General features: G+C 39.8%; 1 protein-coding gene across 4 annotated transcripts in view; it reads right to left on the bottom strand.

The window, feature by feature from the left end:
* Positions 1-345: 345 nt before the first annotated feature.
* LOC105703790 overlaps positions 346-24264 on the bottom strand; it is a 148676-nt gene continuing 124757 nt past the window's right edge. For all 4 annotated transcript variants that reach the window (XM_012432454.2, XM_012432452.1, XM_012432455.1 and 1 more), the window contains exons 9-10: positions 20999-21113; positions 346-4745 (exon numbers count right to left, since the gene is read on the bottom strand). In XM_012432454.2, the coding sequence (XP_012287877.1) occupies positions 4694-4745; positions 20999-21113 (167 nt within the window). In that variant the 3' untranslated portion in view covers positions 346-4693. The remainder of the gene's footprint in view (positions 4746-20998; positions 21114-24264) is intronic.

The raw sequence follows: 24264 nt of genomic DNA, 5'->3' as shown, positions 1-24264 counted from the left end.
TGTCAAGTTTGATACGATTCGGTACACCCAGTTCGGAGAGATGTTTCATAAATCACCTTAAGGTGACATGAAAGGGTCATCCTATATATCAAACGTCAAAATATTAATAAAACTTTTCTCCAAATTGGGTGCCCCGAATTATTTGAAACTTTAACACGCTATTATGGAGGTCCCAATAAAGGGTCTTGAAACTCGCGAAATTTCATTTTTCAAAAAAATACTTTTTTTTATTTAGCCCAGACTAGAACCAAGATCACATTTTTTTTGTGAAAAATGAAATTTCACAAGCATCGCGGTCTTTTCTAGGGTCTCCATAATCACGTGTTAAGGTTTCAAATGATTTGGTACACCCAGTTTGGAGAAAAGTTTTTTTTAGGTATTTTGACGTTCTATATATATAGGATGACCCTTTCATATCGCATTAAACTTTTCAAAATCACGGAACACCCGATAAGAACATTTACGCAACTCCAAAATCTCTCGAGGGTCATGAAACTAACGGCAAAGTATGCAAATGTATGCACGAAATATATATATATGTATGTGTGGAACTTTTGTTACAAGTTCGAAGACGGGCCAAGAACCACTGTATTTAACGTTTGAAATACTGTCAAAGAATGATAACAAAAGTGGTAATTTGATGTTTGTTTCAGATTTGTTAGCTTTTGAGATTTACAGGATATTTCGGCACTTGCCATTTTAGAGACTCTAGAGCAGAACATTAAACAAATGAAAAAAAAGAGAGAGAGAGATTGGTTGCGCTTTCTGCGGGGAATTTAAGAAACAAATGAAAACAAATAATTGAACCTCTGGCAATTTGGAAAAATCTTGCTTTCAATTAGTTATATTTGTTTTCCGGGAATCGTCCGTTCCGTTTCAAAAGGATTGAGAAGAGTTTAATGAAAGTTAAATCCTCGCGGCTTGAAGTATTGAAACGAGCCACGAGTACGTGGGATTTTTCATTCAACCTTTCTGGAAATTGGTCTGCAAATAGATTTCAAGAGCAAACAGATCTGGCCAGTGCTATTATTGACCCAACCTTTCGAATCAACAGGCAGCTGAGGGAATTTCAAAATTTTTCGGTATTTCCAAAGGATCACCTTTCCTCGACCGAGAGTAGGCGATCACTAATTTTAGTACTTCTCGGATTCCTTTCTCAAATTTCATTCACGACCAAGCACATTTGGCCGACATGAATGCGCCAGGCATTTCGTAACCCGATTTCAAGGGTGCAGTATGAAATGAAACATCCGCATAAATAAAAGTGACTATCAACAGCTGCAAAATATGCCCTGTAATTTTGTACCCTATTTTCCAGATTTGAATATAGAGAAAATGTAACATAACTTGCCAAGTAGGTGAAATTTTTACCTTACCTTCTCACGAGAAGATAAATAACAAGCCAACCACCATTCCTCCCAAGACTAACATTGCAAACTCAAAGTTATCGAATGAAGTTATTCAACCAAAAATCATGCTTACAGAACGAACCTACGTAAACCATCTTTCAAAACAGGGAGCTCAAGATATTTTTCTTGAATTGCACAAAAAAGAGGACTCTACATCAGATTTCAAAGTCTTACGCACTCCGTTGTTTAACAACAACCGAATGAAACTTACGTTAAACGATAAACAAAATACACGCGAAATGTCATTAATGACGTCTCCTTTTCCATGAATACAAAATTGTCAGTCTCTGAGGGACCTTTCATTATGAACACTAAAGTGTACGCAAAATATTATTAATGGCGTTCTTTTTGGCACGGGTTCAATGATGGAACGACAATTTTTCATGGACATTTCGTCATAATAAATTTTGCGCTGCAACGATCAGAGGAGCCATATCAAATCCCATAGGGAACCTGTCCAAATAAAAATTAAAATGTACGCAAAATATTATTGACAGCATTCTTTTTCTTCCGGGTCCAAAGATGAAGCGACAATTTCTCGGGGACTTTTCGTTATACTAAATTTCACCGTTTTGCGCGGCACTGCAACGTTCAGGGGAGCCATATCAAATCCCATAGGGAACCTGTCCAAATAAAAATTAAAATGTACGCAAAATATTATTGACAGCATTCTTTTTGTTCCGGGTCCAAAGATGAAGCGACAATTTCTCGGGAACTTTTCGTTATACTAAATTTCACCGTTTTGCGCGGCACTGCAACGTTCATGGGAGCCATATCAAATCCCACGTGGGGAACGTGTCCAGACTCGGCAGCACTTCCGGCAGCACCCAAAGGCCCGGTCAGAGCCGATAAATATCGGCAGCACGTTTCAGCGTCCACAAGAGAGTCTAATCAGCGAAAACGTCCGCAAGCGAGCAGCTTTGGTACTTAAGTCCGCACAGGAGAGAGAGCTCGGTCGGTAACTTTGTCGGCGTTATTCGGCGCCCTGCTTACCGACTGGCCTCGTTAGCGACCTTATTCAGCCTTTGAGAGTCCTCCACGAGTGTAATTGCGTTCTCCGCCATTCTGCCCCGTCTGCATTTCGACCTGTCAGCCGTGTTTCGGTCAAGCCTCGTCGCATCCCAAACCAAGAGGACTTCCAAAAACAACCGGAAGCCACCTTGGTCGGGTCGATGGGGTGTCGACGACCGATTGCTCATCCACGAGGAACCGCGGCAAATAATCGAGGAGCTGGCTCGATCACGTATCATTGACCAGATCAATCGATTTTGACTTGTACGGTCAATCTTGGAGGACACATTAGAGGGTGAGAGGCTAATTGACGAAGAGTTTTGGGAAGGTTTGCGTGGCAGAATCATTAAAGCCGATGGTCACACGTCAGTCGGAATTTTGATCCTATTTAAAATCTATAATCGCAGGTCTTAACACTTTATCGACCGGAAGCCTATTAATCGGTTTTGCGATACCCGTGATCGCCATTTACTTCCAAATTTGCCGATCGGTAGTGTTAAGGTGATTCGAAAGTGACGTATTCCTTAAGAAACTCCGAGCTGGGTGTACCGAATTGTTTGAAGTTTTCCCACGCGGATATAGAGGCCCTATGGAAAATCCCGACACCCGTGAAATTTCATTTTCCTTCATTTGTTTATGGACATTTTTTACTTTTTTTTGTTAGAAAAAGACGAAATTTCAAGGATGTCAGGACCTTCCTTAGGGCCTCCATGTTCACGTGGTAAAATTTTAAACGATTCGATACGCCCAGTTAGGACAAAAGTTTCACAAACGATTGACATTTTGGATGCCATTTTCGTATCACCTTAAATGGCATTTCAGATAGTACAAAGACGAGTAACATTTATACAATTTTGGTCCTATCTCGGATCTCAACATTGGCAGATATTGTCATTTTTTCTACTCGCGGGCCTAAAGTAGGGCTTACTTAAGTCACATAGGTAACTACCCCTACAAAGTACTAAAATTTCATTTGGGTACCTGCGACTTCTCAGTAGATCGTGATCGGTCAAAACTATGGAAAAAGGTGCACATAGTTCCGACGAACGGTGTCTTCTTTGTACATCACCGTTGGTGCAAGATCACTATTTGGACCGGGTTAATCTACCTTCGTAGACCGGTTAATTCGTAGAAAGATACAGCATTACGTTGAATTGACGATTATTGACTGTATACGGTCCAGATTCCGACAAGAAATCGGATAACAAATCAGTGAACTGGCCCAACGGGGGTAGATTCGGGCAAACATGAAGGTCGCTACCGGTTCAAGTAACGCGTTCAACAACCAGCTCCTCGATTTTCCACGACGAGACTACTTAACATTAAGTAGAAATAGATTGCCCCTACTTCGCTGGATTCGTATCCGATCAACTCCATCGGTTCGCTCGGCAAGCATCTCGCCATAACCAACATAACCGACTCGTTCGATTTAATTCAATTGGCTACTTTCCCGAATTCGTTTAATAATTCACATAGTAAAATCCCTACCAACGATCCGAAGTACTCCGTAACCTATTAACACGCTCGACCTCTATCCAGTCTCCAGGTTTTAAATCCTACTTAGCAGAATTTCCTCCAGGGTTTAGTGGCGACCCTCCCCCGACTCGGCGGATCCATCTTCGCCCGCCGTCTCGTCGCGGGGCAATTTCTCCTAATAACACCGAACACGAGCGGTTCGATCCTTACCGATCCGCCTTGCTCGTATCAGCCCCCCCGGAAAGGAGTCGACGACATTTCCGTCACGATCGAGTAGATCCGCTCTACCCGTTCGCTCGGTCCATGCCCAACGTCCCTTCCCCAACGGCCTCCAGCCAGTCGGGACCGTTCGATCCCCTCCTCTCAATTCCCTCTTCTAACTACGTAAACTCCGCTAAAAAGAAAGACAATTCTCCTAGTTCTGACTATAAAACATTCCGAGTTCCTCTGGAGCCTCGACCCGTTCCCTCCTCGCGGGCAGTCGGTCGAAATTCCCGAAACGAATGAACGGAGCAGCGGTGGAGCGCCCGATATGGCAGTTCCCGTGGCGCCGGCCTGTAAGAAAGTAGCGGCGCCGGAAATACCTCTCCTGGTGGCGGCGCCTACAGATAGGAGGCGGCCGCGTGGAGGGTGGCCTGGAGGGCGCGGTGGATGGCGTGGAGGCGCATCAGGCCCCCGAGGGAGCCGGGCGACTGCGGCTGGGTCGGACTCGGGGACTTGGGACGGGACTGGCCGTGCGGGAGGACGCGCCGGCGCAGGAAGGGCTGCTGCACCCTGCGCGCATCCCTTTCCGGCCCTCACTTGTCCTCGGACTCGCCCCTGGGCGACGTTTCCGTGTCCTGGCGCTCGCTGGAACAGACAGACCTTCGTTAATGTCGGATGCGATAAACGGAGGAAGAAATCCGTAAAATCTACACATTTTTATTCATTTAGATAACGACGGCAGGATTATTTCCATCGGCGTTACCGTTGAAGGAAATATTCGCAAAGGGATGAAGGCAAAATGATCGGAGGTCCATGGGCGGCCCTATTCCAGGGGTCATGGGCGAGAAGACGTGATCGGTGCCTAAACAACTGATACGGCTAAACCAAGACTGTCCCTAGGAACACGGGACAAAAAGGATATACTCGGTCTTGGACCACGGAATCGAGCAGTTGGGTCTTATTCGGAATACTCTAGTTTTGAGGCATACACGCATATTTGTCTTATAATAAATCATTATCCCAGGCTACGAGATGTACGAAATATAGGAAAATTGTCAATAGTAGACACGTGTGTTTTAAATACCTACTACACGAGTTCTCACCGCGACTTCTTACAGTCACCCGCTAATTTCACGTTTCGCGACCACATTGCATAAGATCAACCTAATGGGCTTTTATTCCATAGACTTTTAATTTTGTTATAATTTTATACCGTCATTGTTTTTCGGTTATGGTGCTTCTTTTCGAGATCCGATCTGGCAAGAGAGCGCGAGGATTAAGATATCGTTTTTTGGTTAGCTTGACCGTTCCATTTCGTGCACCCCGCAATCGTTCCTTTCGTTGGAACAGTTAGGATGAAGCCTTTGTTCCTCGAATCCGTAAAAATTGCAGATAAATATCTGTAGCGATTACGTATAAGTATTTGGAAGGGTTACGGATAAACATCCGTCACCCTTAAGGTGATACGAAAGTGGCATCAAAGAAACTTTTCTAAGTGTAGAGTCGATCGAATGAAATTAAGGACGCTCACCACTCCAGCGATTTTGCAGGGCCTCATGGGGACAACGATTCCGAACGTATTTCTAAACCGATCGAGCTTAACGAGTGCTCATATCGAAGATGAAATGTTGACCTGTGTTTATATGGGAGCGATTTTCGATAAGTGGTCATTTTCATATAAAAAAGTGCAACGACATAATTTCAATGCCCTTTTACCTAGGAAGGAGGTGCTCGATCGAAAATCGCTCCCATATAAACACACGTCAACATTTTATCTTTAAAACGAGCACTCGTTGAGCTCAATCGGTTGAGAAATACGCTCAAAATCGTTGTCCCCGTGGAGCACCTTTTTCAGGATTTTCAAGTTTCTCGCGAGGAATTTGGGCATTCCTTAGCAACCGTTGCCGACTCTAGGCGGAGCGTCCAACTTGCGTGTGCGTGCGGCCGAGTGTCACACACGTTTCGGCGCCTAGTCCAGAGGCGTCTAGCCGTTGTGTGAGTTGTATACGTGCAAAATACGCTCACATTTTTCGTCCGTTGCTAAACACTGCCCATTATGCGTCGCGTCTCCCTCATCCGAGCGAGAAAGTACGTTTTGGTTACCTCCCACCGAATTCGATGCTAATGCCATCTAGCGGTGGAAGTCATCGTCCCCACTTTGGTGGTGAACGCCGTTAAGACAAATTTTGAACGAAACTTGAATATTCTCTTGAGCTGAACTTCACCGCAGTAGTTTAACTCGTATCGTTACATTTTCTGTATGCAAACGAGGAGTTTCGCCTCAATGAGAGAAAGACTTTAAAGGGAGTAATGATATTCTTGTAACAAACTTGTAACTGTATAAAAAAGGTAGTGCAAGGAAGTATATAAGACGCTATATATTGCTATAAGATAAAGAAATATGGAAGAGACGATCGCAGCAGCGTTATCGGTTGGCTGACGTACTAATTGTACCCATAATTACTAAAGTGGTCTAAGTAAACAATAACAAAAAATGAATTTAACACATACTTTGTACTATATTCAGCTTAATTACGATTTTATGAAGTTAGTTTCCAAACGAAAAAAATGACGTAGGCACTTTCATAATCATCGGCACATACCATCGAGCTTCCTCTGAATTCTTCGGTTCACCAAAATGAAACGTAGCTCTCGATCTCTTCTTAACTTCCTTAAAATATCCGTGAATTTTACTATTCTCCCGAATAAAAAAGTTAATTAACAAAAACTCGTTCAAATAATTTTAGAAGCAGAGGAGTAACGATATTGCCTGAATTTAACCAAACTCTTCAAATGAAGGTAGGTAATATACGAGCCAATTAGTCGAAATTGCAATAAGGTTACGTTGCGAGAGGTCCGAGTAAATTGAGTCCATGTTTAGGAACTACTTCCGGTCACATGAACTCACGAAATGTTAAAAATACCGACGCCATTTCATTTCAAGGGGTCGGTGCCGTTTTTTGCGCGTTCTCTTATCAATATACTCTGTTATTTAGACCAGCTGTCCCGAATATCGGGAGGAGGAAAACGACGCTTTAAAGAGCGTACTTTAAGGTGAAGCGAAACTCTCTCCAAATCAGTCGATTCGAATACAACACTTTTTTTTAAGGGTATTAGACCAAATTGTTCGAAACTTTGACACATCACTCCTGATCATCTAAGAATTGTCCTGACTCATTAAAAATTTGGATTTTTTAAACAAATTTTTTAACTCAGTCCAGACCAGAACCAAAATGGCGTCGAGCTCTCATATTTCGATCAATATACAATTATCGAAGGCTCTGATATGAGAATCGAAAGGGTCAGGACAATTTTACGACAATTTAGAACCCTCTGGTAATCAATAAACTCGCATTTGAACGGGATAAAGGCAAACAAAGGGTTGTATGCGCTTGTATGCCAAAACGATGGTAATACGAGGTCTCGAAGTGAAGATTTAATTGACCTGGAAATCACAGATGGCGCAGGGGGTCCCTCTGCAGTCAATTAGGGCCCCAGAAAGCATGAATCCAGAGGATTTCTGGAGTTTTACTTCGATTTCTTTATAATTATTGTACGAAAACGACAGGTGGAGTATGCCATTTGGTACAATACCCAATATAATTCGACACAGCTGTCAATATAAAAACGAACGTTGGCAACGTAGGCATTTAGAAGAATCTTCTCTATCGACGTTGATCAAGTTCTTCGACGTATTTCACTTCACTTTAACGGCGTTCACCATCAAAGTGGGGTATTTGGCACGTATAGGACTCACACAACGGCTAGACGCCTCTGGTCTAGGCGCCGAAACGTGTGTGATATCCGGCCGCCCGCACACGCCAGTTGGACGCTTCGTCTAGAGTCGGCAATCGTTGCTAAGGAATGCCCAAATTCCTCGCGAGAAACACGAAAATCCCGAAAAAGGTGCTCCACGGGGACAACGATTTTGAGCGTATTTCTCAACCGATCGAGCTCAACGAGTGCTCGTTTTAAATATAAAATGTTGACGTGTGTTTATATGGGAGCGATTTTCGATCAAGCACCTCCTTCCTAGTTAAAAGGGCATTGAAATTATGTCGTTGCACTTTTTTATATGAAAATGACCACTTATCGAAAATCGCTCCCATATAAACACAGATCAACATTTCATCTTCGATATGAGCACTCGTTAAACTCGATCGGTTTAGAAATACGTTCGGAATCGTTGTCCCCGTGAGGCCCTGCAAAATCGCTGGAGTGGTGAGCGCCCTTAAGGGGGTAGCATTAACCCTGCCGCGTTAACTGAGAAGATCGTTGTCATTATTTCTTTATTCGTCGAGTGCGGTTACCAAGAGCTAGGGGCAGTGCAGCAGAATTTCATTCCCCCGATTAGAAATGTCCCCCGGGGCTGCGCGGCTCTCTTTGCGCTATAAAACATTTATTTATACCCTTGCTGGTCCCTTATAAGTTAAACGTCTCGTCGGACATTTTATGACGCCAGAATGTTGTGCACTCCCAGCCTCGAGAAATACATTACACCATTCGCAGTTCACTAGTCTCTGATTTTGGATGCGAAATAAACATCGCGTTAAGTTCCGAACGGATCTGTCAAAACTTGACCCTACAAATTCCTGGCAAATTAATTCACACATTATCTGACTACTCATATACAGCTATTTTAATAACTTCACGTGTCTATGAAATTCGTCCAACTCGATCGCTTACAACGAATTTAATAAATGTAGTTATATATATTTCAATACTAAAATATTTTAATATACTTTGTAAGTGACTGGAAATGAGAAACAATTATTAAAACGCTTTACTATCTGCAATTGTATGTTAGGGTTCTTTTCCACGTATTGGGAACATCGTTTCGATACTGTTTTCGTGGAATGCAACAATTACGCCTTCCACGGCTTTTTAAAACTTGCAAGTACGGGGAGAACGAGACGTTAAGGGTTGCTCTTCTCTCGTCACTTTTGTCATGCTCGTTACTCCAAGTCATTACGAAATCTGCCCCTCCTGTCGCCATTGCGGCACATCTCGAAAGCACTGATTAAAGTACGTTATGTAGAAAACACATGATACTTATGTATGCTGAAATATGCTCGCTAGATATGCCGGAATATTCTGTAAATTTTCAAATGGGAAACATCAAATTCCACTATTACCAAAATGTGCACGTTTATCCGCCATCCTGAATAGAAAAAAAAAAAATTATATAAGTACACTCATGACTCTTTTTATCCTGTATTTTTTTAATGCGATTTACTTTTACACTGTTTTATAACCCATTTTATTTACTCGAAGCAATGTGCTTCATTTACTTTTACATGATTTTTAACAAATTTGAGTTACATGGAGATGGTTGCAAAAACTTCGTCTCCCGAAATTCTTTTTCACATCAATCTTAATGAGTCCCTTTTTCGCATCTTTTTTCGCCAATATGGATTCCTACTTTATACCTCTATGGTACAGAAATAGCGTTCCCAAAATGAGATCGAAATTTACATACAGTAATTCCAGGGTTTCTCGCAACTCGGGAGCGAAAGGAAAAAACAGAGCAAAATGAGAAACTTTCCTCGTCCCAATCGTCACGCTCGTTGCGTGACTCCATTAACGAGTCCTTCTTGAAAACCACCTCCTTTAGCTCGACATTGTGAGTTTTCTCGCGGTGAAAAAAAAAAAGTGTCCCCGAGGATTCTGCGAAATGGAAAAGACGAAAATGAACGCGCCACCCCTAAAAGAAGGAAATTTGATATCGTCCAGTGCATTAGGAAAATGACAACAAATGGCACCCGTGGAGGTCAGCGGTTATCAGTTGGGATCAATGGCTGGGATCGAAGGAACTCATCGAGTACGGCGCCATTTTGGTTTCGATCTAGGTCAACAAAATTTGTATAGAAAATCCGAATTTTGAAAGTGTCAACTTTCCTTAACAGTAGGTTTACGGGCGTATTGTATATACCTGTTTCTACGAGTACCCGTCAAATTGACGGGTAAACGAAAACCCGCATTTTCTTTAAAAAATCGATTTATTCTAATTAAGTCTGTATTAAACAACCCTAGGCTTTACGTTTAAATAAATTATTAATAAGTAAAAAGTCCTTTTTTAAAAATTATCACGGAAATGATTGGAATGCTCGTCCTCTCATCCTCGGAGTCAGAACTAGAAAGAATGCGCATTCTTTTCTTGCTACGACACCCTTTCAAGAAGTTTTCCTCTTGACTATCCGAAGATCCTTCTATTTCTCCACTTTCAATGCAAACTTTTACTCTCATCTTCACCTTACACTCACTGCAACGAAGCAAATATATATGGATTGTTTATGAAATTAGCTAGTCCGTCAATTTGACGGGTTTCGTAGAGATAGGTATACTACATACAGATTTTAATAATCAGAAGGCTTAGGAAAAAATAATTGTGTGTACAAATTCTTTGGATGAAATGATTAATTTACGATACAAAAATGGTTAAAATTAATGCTATGGTTTTTTCGGTATTTCTTTTTGAAGTTTGAATTCCGTCAAATTGACGGGTCCCATAAACCTAGTGTTAAGTGCTCACAAGTCACGTGTTAATGTCTCGGGCAGTTTGGGTTTCGGGCAATACTCTTAAAAAAGAAAGGGTTATGGGACCAATGGCCACGATCAAAGGAACTCATCGAAACAATGTCGCAGCCGAACTGCCATTTGTTGAATGGGAGTCAATTGGACACGACCCTCCAGGAAATGTACTTTGGGAATTTACAACCGAAAAGGGCTCACTTGGGGGTCGAATTCGTAACGCACATTTGTTGGCATTGTAATTGCTCCTTGCCTCGTTACTTTGGAGTGATTCTGGGTCAAGAGGAGTTACTCTTTCACGTCACCATAAAAGCGAGCTTTTTTTGAGACGCGTCGGAGTGCAACTCTTAATGTGCATTGCGAAAGAAGCACTGGAACGGATAATGTACCGTGAAGCCATTAACAAGGCAGTAAAATATCTGTAAAGTTAAGGACTCGAATTGGTGTTATGACATCAAAAATGAACTGCCAAGAGCCAAGAATTGTGGAGGAGCCTGTAGAATCCTTCGACGATATCGACTTTCAAAAAGCTATACGTGTATTTTGATTCTTTCAGGAAGGACGAACCGTTGAGTAATGAGATCCTTGTTATACTTTGTAGAAAACTCTCGTGTCCTTAAACTTGTGGATCATTTCACGTTCACATTAAAAGTGGCAACATGAAAAAAACTAATCTAACGTGAATTCCGCAAATATTAACCTTCTGTTATCAACTACTTGTAAATTTACAATTTATTTAACTTTGTATAAGTTAAAATGTTTATAAATCTTATATTTATATTGAAATCTCTTGGTCACAAAAGAATGGTGCAATTACGAGATATTAGGTTAAGGAAACTTTTGAACGTAACGTAACGTAATTACAACGACGGGAACTTATTTCTCAACCTAATACTTTAAGCTCCGCTGGAAAAATCAGATAAGACTTAAAAATATAGAAATACGAATGTCTTGAAAGTCACTTGGCATTACGGAGGGGTAATGCAGTACATCTTTAACCTTTTTAGTGTCGGAGGCTGATATATCGGCCCTCGCTGCACTGGCGAAAAGTGCCAGAGACGATATATCGGCCCGTAACTTGCAGCGCTTTACTATTCGCTTTGCGAGAGATCTCTATCTCAAAACAAATTTATAATACGTTATTAATAGTCTAATTTCAATACGAGAGAATAAAAATAACAATACAACAACACCTATAACAACCTATAACTTATAACAATGACTTGTTTCGGATGCGATAATCCGTCCGGCGCCTACCATGTGCCTTGAAGTTATTTTTTATGTTTCTCGTGCAATATTACTTATTTTGTTAAAAAATATATTGGAAATTTAAAGTATATACTTTGCAATAAACGGTCCATATAAATTTATGATAAAAAGATGACTTTTCCTATGTGCAATTACGTTTTGAAACAGAGAACTCAATTTTTCTTTTTTTTATCACTTATACCTTTATTATTTATGTAATTTTCAATGAATATAGAAAAATTAGCGTCACCGTTTTATTCTCTATTTTGTCCTTAATACCCTGCTTTTTGAATTATGTAAATATTGCCTTTCGTTTGGTTTTTATGAGCCTTTTTCCAAATCCTAGTAAAATCGTAAAATTCGGACGGTTATCCTCGCATAAGCACCTCTTTTTCGCCCGGCACTAAAAGGGTTTTAATAACGCCATAATAAGTCTGCAGAGATAGATTTTGTGATTGAAATGTGGAACGTTTTCCGGATTGTCTGCACATCGCGCTCCGAATGTTCCTCAACCGTGATGGAAAGATGACCGCGAAACATCACCTCGCGAGGACGGAAGACGAAGAGGCGAAAAGGAAGCTTGAGTTACTCTCTAGGGAGGAAATTGGATATCACCTGACGCCTCCGTAAATGGCGACCACTGGAGAGACCGATGGCGACCGGTGACGACCGCCGAAGGAACTCGCGCGAACGACGCCATACCAGAAGCGCCATCTTCTCCGAGGAAACGAGGCGATTGTCCGAGTTAGCTGCTGGAAATCCCCTCGTTACTTTTCACCAATCCTCCGACACGATCACACCCACGATTCCAATCATTGCCAAATTCCGACGCCATATTGCCAAACGATACCGACTTCGGTAGCAATTTCATCCTTCCTAATTCTTGCTAAAGCCATGGGCCCCGGACATTGGAAAAGTGAGATATTTGTAAACCAAACCGCGTTAAATTAACAAAAATATTCAACGTAGCAAAACAGAAAGAACAGGGACCAAGACTAAAAATTAAACAACTCTCGATAACAAATTGGTTAACAAATTGAGCACAAAGGGGTACCTGATTACCGGTACCGACCGAAAAGTGATATATTCGGTAATTACTGGAAAAAAAATGACGTGACCAAGTGTAATGTCCGTCGTCTCGTTATTACGTCTTGTAAGTTAATAATTGTTCTCAGGAAATGGTGATTTAAAGGAATAAAAAGCAACGTGTGTTGTCATTTTTCTGATCTTTCCGGGGAGGGTTCCTAGAAGTATCGAGTCGGGAGTCAATTATCGATCCTTTCCTTTTTTAGAAATGGCAAATATTCAAGAGCCATCGAGGGAGTAAAGGGCATACGATAGTAGAACTACAATAGGAGACGTTTCTAAAGGGGAAGATATAAATAACCCAAACAGTCGCCTTCGAGTTGCATATCGATTCCCCTACGTCACCGGTCAACGAAGAGGGCGGTTGCTTGATTCAACGAATCGGAAGTGCAAGGAAAGCCGGAAACTTATGGCGGCGTATGCTTCCCCGAAGCAAACCAAATTCACGGATATGATCCCTGATGCACTTTTACGATTATTGCTGAACGATCGCGAGGGCAATCTCGTGGGATATCACCGACAAAATCGCCTTAAAGTCTTCGAATCGAGGGATATTACGACAGGAAATGGCACGAGAGTTTCTAAGGTTCCGGTCCGTCGCCATTCGAGGCCAATCGACAAAATTTACCGTCAACTCAGCTCCAACTTGTGAACAATATCTAATGATAAAAGAGCGATCAGCGATTAATGAAACGATCAAGACTGAATACACGTTTCAGAAAAAGTTCCCTCTCAATATAACCATCTGTTGAATCATTCGACCATCGCCGAAACATAGCGATCATTTGTCAACAATTAGGACCGCGATTTCATTAATTAAATACGGAACTGTTAGGACTAATCCATAATCTAATAATTATAACGCTACATTTTAATTGGAATACTCTCTGCAGCGATCTAGGTGTTCTATTTCTTCCTTATTTCGAATTCCGTTTATTTTTCCTCGTGTCTCTCCATGTCATCTAGCACCATTAATTCAGTAACGTATTATGCTCATAACTTAAATTGATGCATAAACAGAAACTCTAGCGCTTCGCTCTTTTATCTACTACCGCGGTCCTTTAGCCCATGATTTGTTTACTTCTAGGAACTCCTGGTCCTATAGCCTATCTTTTTTATTCCCCACCTAAGCCTCCTTAAACAACATTAACTTTTCCCTTTCTCAGTACTCATTAACCAATCGCCTTCGATTATAAATCCCACTTTTATTTCGCTATGCCTGTCAGCGAACGCTTTGCAAAAAACTCCGCCCTAGAGGACAGCATCCGAAAACGTTTAAAAAAGGAGTCCCTCTGGGCACAGTCAGAATCTTCTACAATCTCCGGCGGACTAACTTCAATCGCTTCGCACGCGACATTGCACTGGACTTAGTTGGATTTCCGCGCATTATCGAACACATTGTACTTCAAGAACCGGACTTCAATTGTACACCTTCGAACATAAGTTCGGATCGTTAAAATAAATTGTTAAGTTTTTCAACGATCCGACACCATCTGCAACAATGTATTTAAAAACAACTACAGGACAAATTGAAGTATATAGAAATATCTTTGCTCCAATATGGTGAACAATATCTGAAGGTAAAAAAGCGATCAGGGATTAATGAAACGATCAAGACCGAATTCACGTTTCAGGAATAATCCTCTCTTATACCCCTATTTTATGAAATGTATTTGAAAATAACCACAGGACAAATTGAAGTGGATAGAAATGATTTATGATTTATGAGTGGATGGAAATGATTTCCGCGCGTTATCGAACACATTGTACTTCAAGAACCGGACTTCAATTGTACACCTTCGAACATAAGTTCAGATCGTTAAAATAAATTGTTAAGTTTTTCAACGATCCGACACCATCTGCAACAATTTATTTAAAAACAACTACAGGACAAATTGAAGTATATAGAAATATCATTGCTCCAATGTGGTGAACAATATCGGAAGGTAAAAAAGCGATCAGGGATTAATGAAACGATCTAGACCGAATTCACGTTTCAGGAATAATCCTCTCTTGTACCCCTATTTTATGAAATGTATTTGAAAATGACCACAGGACAAATTGAAGTGGATGGAAATGATTTATGAGGAGGCTCTTTGCTGGCCGACATTATTGTGTTAGTTGGGAAGACGGACGCACTTTCTGAAATTCGGCATTGGCTTAGGAATTTCAGAAGGGATTCCACGCATCTCAATCCCACCTTCCGGTATCTCCATCTTTCGCCAAATTGAACTTCCTGTGAAGCCACGTCGGCACGCCGAAGAGGCCGCCAAAGGAATCCGCACCTCCGGGGACGGCGACGCGGAAATTCCGCAGCGAATTTGGCCGTCTGTGCTTCCGAAATGTTGACCGAAAACCGGATGTACGTGATGTGCATGACATCTTTCTTTGATGAATTTCAACCCATTCGAAATATCGAATCGTCGGATGATCTTGAGCGACAATCTACGGCAATACTGACTATACCGTTAAGAATATTAGTTCGAAATTTAGCAGAAGTACACGTAGTCGAAGTTGTTATACAATATCATTTTTAAGACATTTTGAAATTTCGCGTATATAATTATGTTAGGGATTTTAGTATGCGGGCACATGAATTTCAGAGGGTATGTAATACTTAATTTAAAAATCTGTTGTATACTAATTGTCGGTACATCTGTGAGAATTGATAGACGATTGAGCACGAAGGTACTCGTATGATGGTCATAAGACGTGTATACGAAAATTCGGGTACTTGTGTACAGCGATTTTTTATCGTGTCCTCACCCACAATTGTATGTATTTTGAAAAGAGCGCATTGTAACGCATTTATTAACATTTCAGATTTCATTTTTCGTCTTACTGTTTGGTTCAAAATTTTAAGTTATAAATACACTTTGTGTAACAAATCAATTATTGCAGGATTTCAAGAAGTCAACCGATCTCGAAGAAATGAAGAAGTCGACCCAAAATAGTGATCATCGTCTCTGAAGACAAAGACAAAAGAGGTTCGAAAGTGGCCTCGTCAATGAAGGTGATGGCAATGTATTTTTTAGGTAATTCTAAAAGTTCTGTCGATGTTCTAGATGAACTTTCAAGTAACATTATTATCAGCAAAGCACGGGAAATTAGAAGAGAAAAAAAAATATATACAACCTCAATGAAAAATATCTAAAACAATCGTTCCAAAATTTTTGACCACACTTGTAGGTCCGTAATCATACCTAACTTTTAGGGTTAAAAGACGTCTTTTATTTTTATACCTTAAGTGGCTAAAAGACGTCTTTTAACACCACACGTGAGGTATGAGTACGAGCTATAATCTCTTGTTATCGACAACATAATTAAAATAAAAAATCAGTATCTTTTAAGTTTAAAAGATATCAGGTCAAGCCAGTTGCGGGTTAAAAATGGTAAATGCACATCGCCCCTAACACAAAATGTACTTATATTATTAACCCTTTGCACTCGGCTGTCCCCTCTGAGGGGACATCGTACGTCTAGATGAGATGGCGTCTAGGGCAAAGGGTTAAATGAAAGGTTTACAAGGTTTGCCTTAAAACATGAACTAATCTAAATTAATTGCAAAATAAATAAAATAATTAAAATAAAAAATCAGTATCTTTTAAGTTTTAAAGAGATCAGGTCAAGCCAGTTGCGGGTTAAAAATGGTAAATGCACATCGCCCCCAATCCTGAAGTAGATTCTGAAGAGCCACTAGGGGGACTATTGCTTTAGTGTCCTGTCACGATTGGGGCATCTCAGAGTTAAGACGAGGGATGCTGGGGCCAATACAGGATTTCGCGGTACCGTACATTATTTCCTTTGTTGTCAAAGAGAGCCACATTTCTTCTCCCGCCCTGCAAGCATCCAGGGGAGGGTGGCCGTATTATATTTCACAGGTCACTGTCACCCCGCGTCATTTCTCAAGTCGGATATAATATCATGACGTACCGGAAAAAAAACCGGAAAGTTAGGCGGATTACCGCCGTATGTCTCTGAGTTTTCGGGTGGAAATGTCCCGGATTAATGACCACTTCTCAATTGTACATTAAAAGGGAACTCGGTGTTCGGTTAAAAACGATATCATTTATTACTCAGCACCAATTACTCCTAAACTTCCGTGAATTATTTCGTCAAATTTTATTTATGCACCGATCCAATACTTTGCCACGGATTAAACAATGGTCCTCGCGTTAGTAATATAATATAATTAAATTTGGATAGAAAGTCATGTTGAATTTAATCGCTTATTAGATTTAATAAAGAGGATTAGCGCAATTTATGGTAGGACGATTTAATATAAGTCCGACATATACGGCCGCGTTATTATTATTAAAGTCATTAAAAAGTGCGAGCTCGATGGCGATTTCTCTACTCGGATCGTTTCCGAACTCTTCTCAACTCTTGTTCTCTTCCGGAACTCCAAGTCGCGGAATAATGCGAGCGGAAGTTGGAACGATTTCTTCCGCGATGCAATGCCGGAACAAGTCGGCGATTAATTAATCTGTCCGTCTTTCGTTTCCGTCAGATCGAACCCTCCTCAATGTTTGTTCGACGGAGCAGAATCAACGAGAATGGATTCCGTTTCTTCGAAGTGCGATTGACACTATTCGATCCCGGAAATATGCCGAAATTCTGACGAAAGTGCAAATTGGAATTTCTCGATATACCAAACAATATCTATATGCATGCTTAACGTAAATAAGTAATTTTTTGTCTCTAAATGCTATTAAGACACGTGCAAGTACTCTTGAGTTTTATTATTTATGAAGCTATTGCACGCTCACTGAAAATGAAGTTCGATGAATAAAATTTGGAAAAAATGTATCATGTTAACATCATTATACCAGAAATTGGTTTACAATTAGAAAACAAAGTGTTCATAAACAATCACAGTTTTTGTAAGTGATGAAAATACTATCTTATAAAAAGCAATAATCTTTCATATACTTTAAAATGATTCAAATTAGTCTTTTGCGTCAAATATTTTTACGGGTATAACACAAAATGTATTTACAGTATTGAATAAAAGGGGCACAAGATTTAATTGTTAAAATAGAACTAACTAAACTAAACTAATTTTAAAATAGAAATAGTAAAATTGTATGTTCGAACGAGAGTCGGCCAAATAATGCGCGATTGTTTATGTCATTCCAGAACAAACATAATGCACCAAACTGTTAGTGCAGGTACACGTTTCAAACCACGCAATAATTGTTGGCGTTATCCCAAGAAGTAATTGAATTTGCCGCGAATATATCCCGTAGGGAAATCCGCGGGTGCTTCTCATTACGTCGTGGCGAAATTTGCCAGGGAATTACAACTACCTGCGCGATTCGGCAAAAATTAATATCTACGAATATTTACACCATCCCTTGCCAATCGATCTCGGTAAATTTGTATTTCCTAATGGAAAAAAAAACGACAATTTTATTATTTTCTGAATAAAACCGCCATTTTCAAGTTCCTTCCAGTTTAAGAGGTGACAAGAGCGAGTTTCTATGTCCCTTAATTATTTACTTTTTAAACCAAAATTGTATAAACGTATTACATCTCTAGCGTTAACTAACATTGCACTTGTAAGTTTTTGTACATTGATATGCAAGGAACATTTCGAGAAATAATTCCCGGTAAATTTCAAGGATATGATCTACATTTGGCATTCCTCTGTATGTCACCAAGTACATTTAAGATGAAGTGAAACAATCCGTGGCATTTTGTCCCAATTACATTTTTCACTTCAAAGTGCACACGTGTTACCTTCATCTTACCACGAAAATTACCAAGATACTTCCTTTATTTTTATCACGTTTCTCGATTACTAAAGTGTTCTACATTATTATGCAACGGTATTTACATTTTCATTTCTTACGTGACAGTTCAAAAATGATATATTAATAGAAATATGAAAACACGCCGCCAGTTTGGTTTTGGTTTAAAGCAAGTCCAAAAAATTTCGAAAATCCAAATTTTCAGTGTTAGAACTTTCCTTACGTGCCTACGAGTCACGTGCTAAAATTCCAGCCTGTTCAGGGCAATATCCTTAAAAAAAAAAGTATCTCATTTAGAATCGACTGGTTCAAGGCGGGTTTCGCGTCGCCTTAACACTATTTCTACCACGATTTTGTGTATACCTATTTCGACCAAAAGGTTTTGATGAGCTGGAGGAAAATGATACCGCGAAATAAATTTAACAATTATTATACGAAAACTCAAAACATTAATTCAGAAAAAATTATTAAAGTTTGAAAATAATTTCAAGTTAAAATTTTAAAAGGTGTCTTTCGACACCTTTGGTAGAAATAGTGTTAAGAGGATATGAAAGAGTCAGCCTATATATATTTGAAGAGTCAAATCGTTGGGGAAAGTATTCTCCGAATTGGGTGCACCGATTCATTTCAAATTTTACCACGTGAATATGGAGGCCCTAACGTAAGCCCTGGAACTCATGAAATTTCATTTTTCATGAATAATTTTACTTATTATGGACTAGAACCAACGTGGCGTGGTCCGGGCACGTTTTCGATGTTTTACGCTTCTTGGAGGCTTAGAATCGAAAATGAAGAGTTCCCGGACTTAGATCGAATAATTTAGAATACCGTAGAAATAAAATATTACAGAGTCAGATGGAAAAATATGGAAAATACTTTCACCAACGATTGCAAGAGAATGTTGGCTTGTCTCGGGGCTAACGCGTGTTGTTAGAGCAAAAATTTAGTTGCGGCTAAACGTCACAGATGGCGAGGTTGGTTCGTTAAAATATAAACAGTCATGAATTCATGGGATTTCGACAGTTGTACATCGATCTTTTTATCATTACTTTCCCGAAATGACATATGGAACCCTTCAGGTTGTATAATTCTCAACGCAGACTGTAAAAGATTTGAACATAAATTTAAATGTCGGTAATGGGATGCACCATCTTATGTTACCACTTGAGTATTCAAAACGGCATTCCTACCAAAAAGGGTACAGATGAATTTTACTTTATCGATGTCGATTAAATTTCTTAGCGCCTTTCATAGCCTCTTAATGCGACATGAGCATTCCGTTTTCCTTAAATTACGTCTTCTGTGAGAACGACGAATAGCGCCGAAATAACTCGCTCCCCTAACGTCCAAAATACCCTCCTCAAGGTTTACAATATTATGAGAGAACAATCTTCAAAATGCAACAATTGCCTGCAAAATTCGGGGGGATTTCAGAATTTACCCTCGAGTCGTCGGAAACAATATTTCTACATGAATATATCAAAATTCCTCCTTACATATCTGCGTGAATATATCAAAATTCAGCGAATATCTACAACTGCAAGTAAAAATAAAAAAAAAACATAAGTAAACTTCTACAAGTTTACTTATGTTTTTTTTTATTTTTACTTGCAGTTGTACCTCTACGTAACCTGGAAAATTGCCATGCATAATCCCGATAAAGGAATTTATACCCTCGTGATTCCCTATCGTCACCAGAAACACGATTCTGGCAAAAACACCGATCTCGATTTTTTAAACGAACCTACCGAACAAAAAGAAAATTCTCCCTAGTAATTTTTTCCCCCATCAATAATAGGAACATTTTCATCGCGTGGTTTAAGTGGACCCTCAACCTACTCTTGAAAAATTGCACTGCCCAACAGCCAAGTTATTTCAAAATGTCCTGCCACAGTCCAACAAAAAGTAGTCGGGCTTGAGCAGCAAACACAATCGAGGTATGAGTGTTATCTCTGTCTGAAAAAACATTCATTTTGAATTTACCCTGTTCATGTTTTAAAAATAGGTTTGATAGAATTTTTCCGTTCCCCTTCCGAAGTGGATATCACCGATCAGATGATAGATCGGTCTCGTGTGCAGCGATCGAAAATATCCCTCGATTGAAACGAGTAACTTCCGCCGACCGGAAGTACATCGAGGTGTACTCTGGTGGAGGAGAAACTCGTATCCGAGAAATGTCCCCGACGAAGTTACGAATTTACCGAGCCAATTTGAAAAGTCCGGGTAACCGGAGGGGCGGTTTGTCTCGCCATGGTGGAGGGCGAGCAAGGCTCTACTCACCAGATATACCGAATGGACTTCATCTTCAGGGCGGTCGAGTTCTCCTTGCACTTGTACGCGAGTACTTGCTTCACGCTACTCACATCCACCGACGGAAACCTCGACGTCACGTACGCTGTAACAAGAGGGAAATCGCCACTCTCAGTTTTAATCGATAAAATATATATTGATTATGAAAAATAATTGACGATCGCGATGTCGGGTCGATGGATATTTAGAATGATCAGATTGTCGCCAGCCTAGTCAAGGAAAACGATTTATTTCAGGATATTCCTATGACGAAAGCGATAGTATTAATTTTAAATTAACATTTAGTCACCTTGTGTGTACTTTGTTTCGACATTTTTTAAGGTACTACATTGTAAAAATCCAAGGAAGAGGATCGAAGAGGGAGAAAGCGGAGCGTGATTTGTCGACATTTTGGTGCGACAAGTAGTAAAGGGAAATTATTCCCTCATCGATATATACGTATATGCAACATATGTACGATAAATAGAGCTGGCAGATAGAATTTTACTAGATAGAAGACAAGAAAGAAAAAAAAAACGATTAGGGAGATGTGGAATTGAGAACCGAAAATTGAGCAATTTACTACACCCTGCGATTAACTCCACGTTTTAGAATCTTGTTTAGTTTTAATGCCAAAGCACTTGATCGGTGCTTAACATTTATCAATTTTCTCAACTTTTTTTGTGGAGTTAATCGATCAAGCCAATGGACGGCGCAATTGATCATTGGCACGACGTGCACTTGGAGCGAGTCCAGAAACTCATGAAATGAAGTGAGGGGATTGCTTTTGAGTGCAGACCATGTGTCTTAAGGTAAAGCCAATGGAGAGATTCTTAAGGTGAAGTGAAACATCCTTCAAATCAGTCGATTGGAATACAACACTTTTTTTTAAAGGTATTAGACCAAACTGTCCGAAACTTTGACACACCACTCCTGATCATCTAAGAATTGTCCTGACACATTAAAAATTTGGATTATTCAAACAAATTTTTTAACTCAGTCCAGACCAGAACCAAAATGGCGTCGAGCTCTCATATTTCGATCAATATACAATTATCGAAGGCTCTGATATGAGAATCGAAAGGGTCAGGACAATTTTACGACAATTTAGAACACTCTGGTAATCGATAAACTCGCATTTGAACGGGATAAAGGCAAAAAAAGTGTTGTATGCGCTTCTATGCCAAAATGATGGTAATACGAGGTCTCAGAATGAAAATTTAATTGACCTGGAAATCACAGATGGCGCAGAGGGTCTCTCCGCACTCAATTAGGGCCCCAGAAGGCATGAATCCAGAGGATTTCTGGAGTTTTACTTCGATTTCTTTATAATTATTGTACAAAAACGATAGGTGGAATATGCCATTTGGTACAATACCCAATATAATTCGACCCAGCTGTCAATATAAAATCGAACGTCGGCAACGTAGGCATTTAGAAAAATCTTCTTTATCGACGTTGATCAAGTTCCTCGACGTGTTTCACTTCACCTTAAAGGAGAGAACGATTCGTCTAATTTAAAGATGCGCATAAACGCAGGGATATACCTTCATAAAACATATAATTGTCTAACAATTTTCATTTAAAAGACGTTATACAAAGTACCATTTAGACCCCACACGTGCAAGTAACATGTGTACATATGTATCTATAGTTGAACATCAGTAAATATTTCGATGTTCTTTAACCCCAATCTTTTAGCATTGGACTTTTCTCGATTCCCGGGTATCGTATATCGTACCGTAGGCTGACATTTTGTTGGCCCCTTGTCTCAAAGTTACCGTGGGAGAAACAATTGGAAAACTTAAGTGCAACGCGCTTTCCTCTGACGGCGAAGTTCCGGCAGTATTCATTCGGGAAGAGATACGCGTCCTCGAAGTCGAGCACAATGAGATGCAAAGGCAGAGGAGGCATTACCGAGTCGACGTAATCCAAGTGAAAAGTGGGACCAAGTGACGGGGACAATCCCGGAATTAAAAGTTCTGGTTTCCTCTGTGAAGGAGGATCGCGTCACTCTTCCTTTCTTTCGGTAGAATAGGATTAACTCTTAGGGGACTGCCTGTGACTCCTTTTAATAAGTAATGCCTCCTCGGAGAGGAAGTCGTCCGCCTTGGTTTCACCGTTTCCCGGAAATAAAAATCTTCCTCTTCAGCAAGAGGTTTTAATAATCGGGATTAACTTATTCCTTTACCGGCTCTCTCGCTCCATCTCTTACGTTGATCGGCGTGATAATTCTTTCGCGAATTCTGGCTCCTTCCAGACAGAAATAAATTACTTTGCGAAACTAATTACTCTGTTTAAAAAATATTGCAATTTTGTGACACTTTTGTTGGACGTTTTATTCGGACTTGGTATACTAATGTTAAATGTACATGTATCGTACATTCAGTAGTTCATAAGTATATTCATGTCCTTACAAAAATTTCACAAAATTATAACACATAAAATTAGAAATTTAATTAGAAATTAAGTTTATAATTCCAATTAACTTTTAAGGCATAGTGTTTATAATTTTACTACAATTTTACATACTAAAAGCGTATGAATTTTATGTATATTTTTAACAGATTCCATCTTTTATCGACCCCGTCGGTTTTCCTGGATGACAATTAGTAATCCATACTTACTTGAACATTTGTCTTACAATTACTTGTTAGAAAATTAATTATTTACCGATGACAATTTTCCTCTTTATATCGATCTGTAGGTACAACATAGTTTTAAGGTGTGTCACCTAAAATTATACTTTCAATTTCCTCTAATCGCATAAATTATTACGATTCCTTTGTATAAAAAAATACTGAAATTTGTACAAGACCCGAAGTAATACTAACATGTATTAAATAAACGTTAGTTTTACATAATCCTTATTTTACCAGTTTGTTCGAGGGGCAACAATTTGATACAATTGGATACTCTGGGAGCATCTCATGATCATGATCATGATCCCGTAATCTTGTCGCTCCGAAGTGAACGTTGCCGACGTACACTATTGTACTTTATAATTGCTACTCGGTCGACATTGTTGTACCGAGAGGACTAATAATCTGTGTTATTGCAATACCATTTGCCGAGAGACTGGCTTCCAATTGGTTTCGAGAGATCATCTGAGAATGATCTCATCCCCGCCCCAAACCCGATAGAAGCGACATTTGGATTGATTTTTCGCGCAATTAGAAGTCCATAATTGACTTGTCAAAGAGTCTTGTTTCTATATTAAACACATCCTTGGTCGCTTTTTTTTTGCTTAGTTTCCA

The sequence above is a fragment of the Orussus abietinus genome, unplaced genomic scaffold (assembly GCF_000612105.2).
Source record: "Orussus abietinus isolate OABI.00-Male unplaced genomic scaffold, Oabi_2.0 scaffold87, whole genome shotgun sequence".
In the NCBI taxonomy this organism is placed as follows: domain Eukaryota; kingdom Metazoa; phylum Arthropoda; class Insecta; order Hymenoptera; family Orussidae; genus Orussus; species Orussus abietinus.
This window is presented reverse-complemented; position numbering and strand designations above follow the sequence as displayed.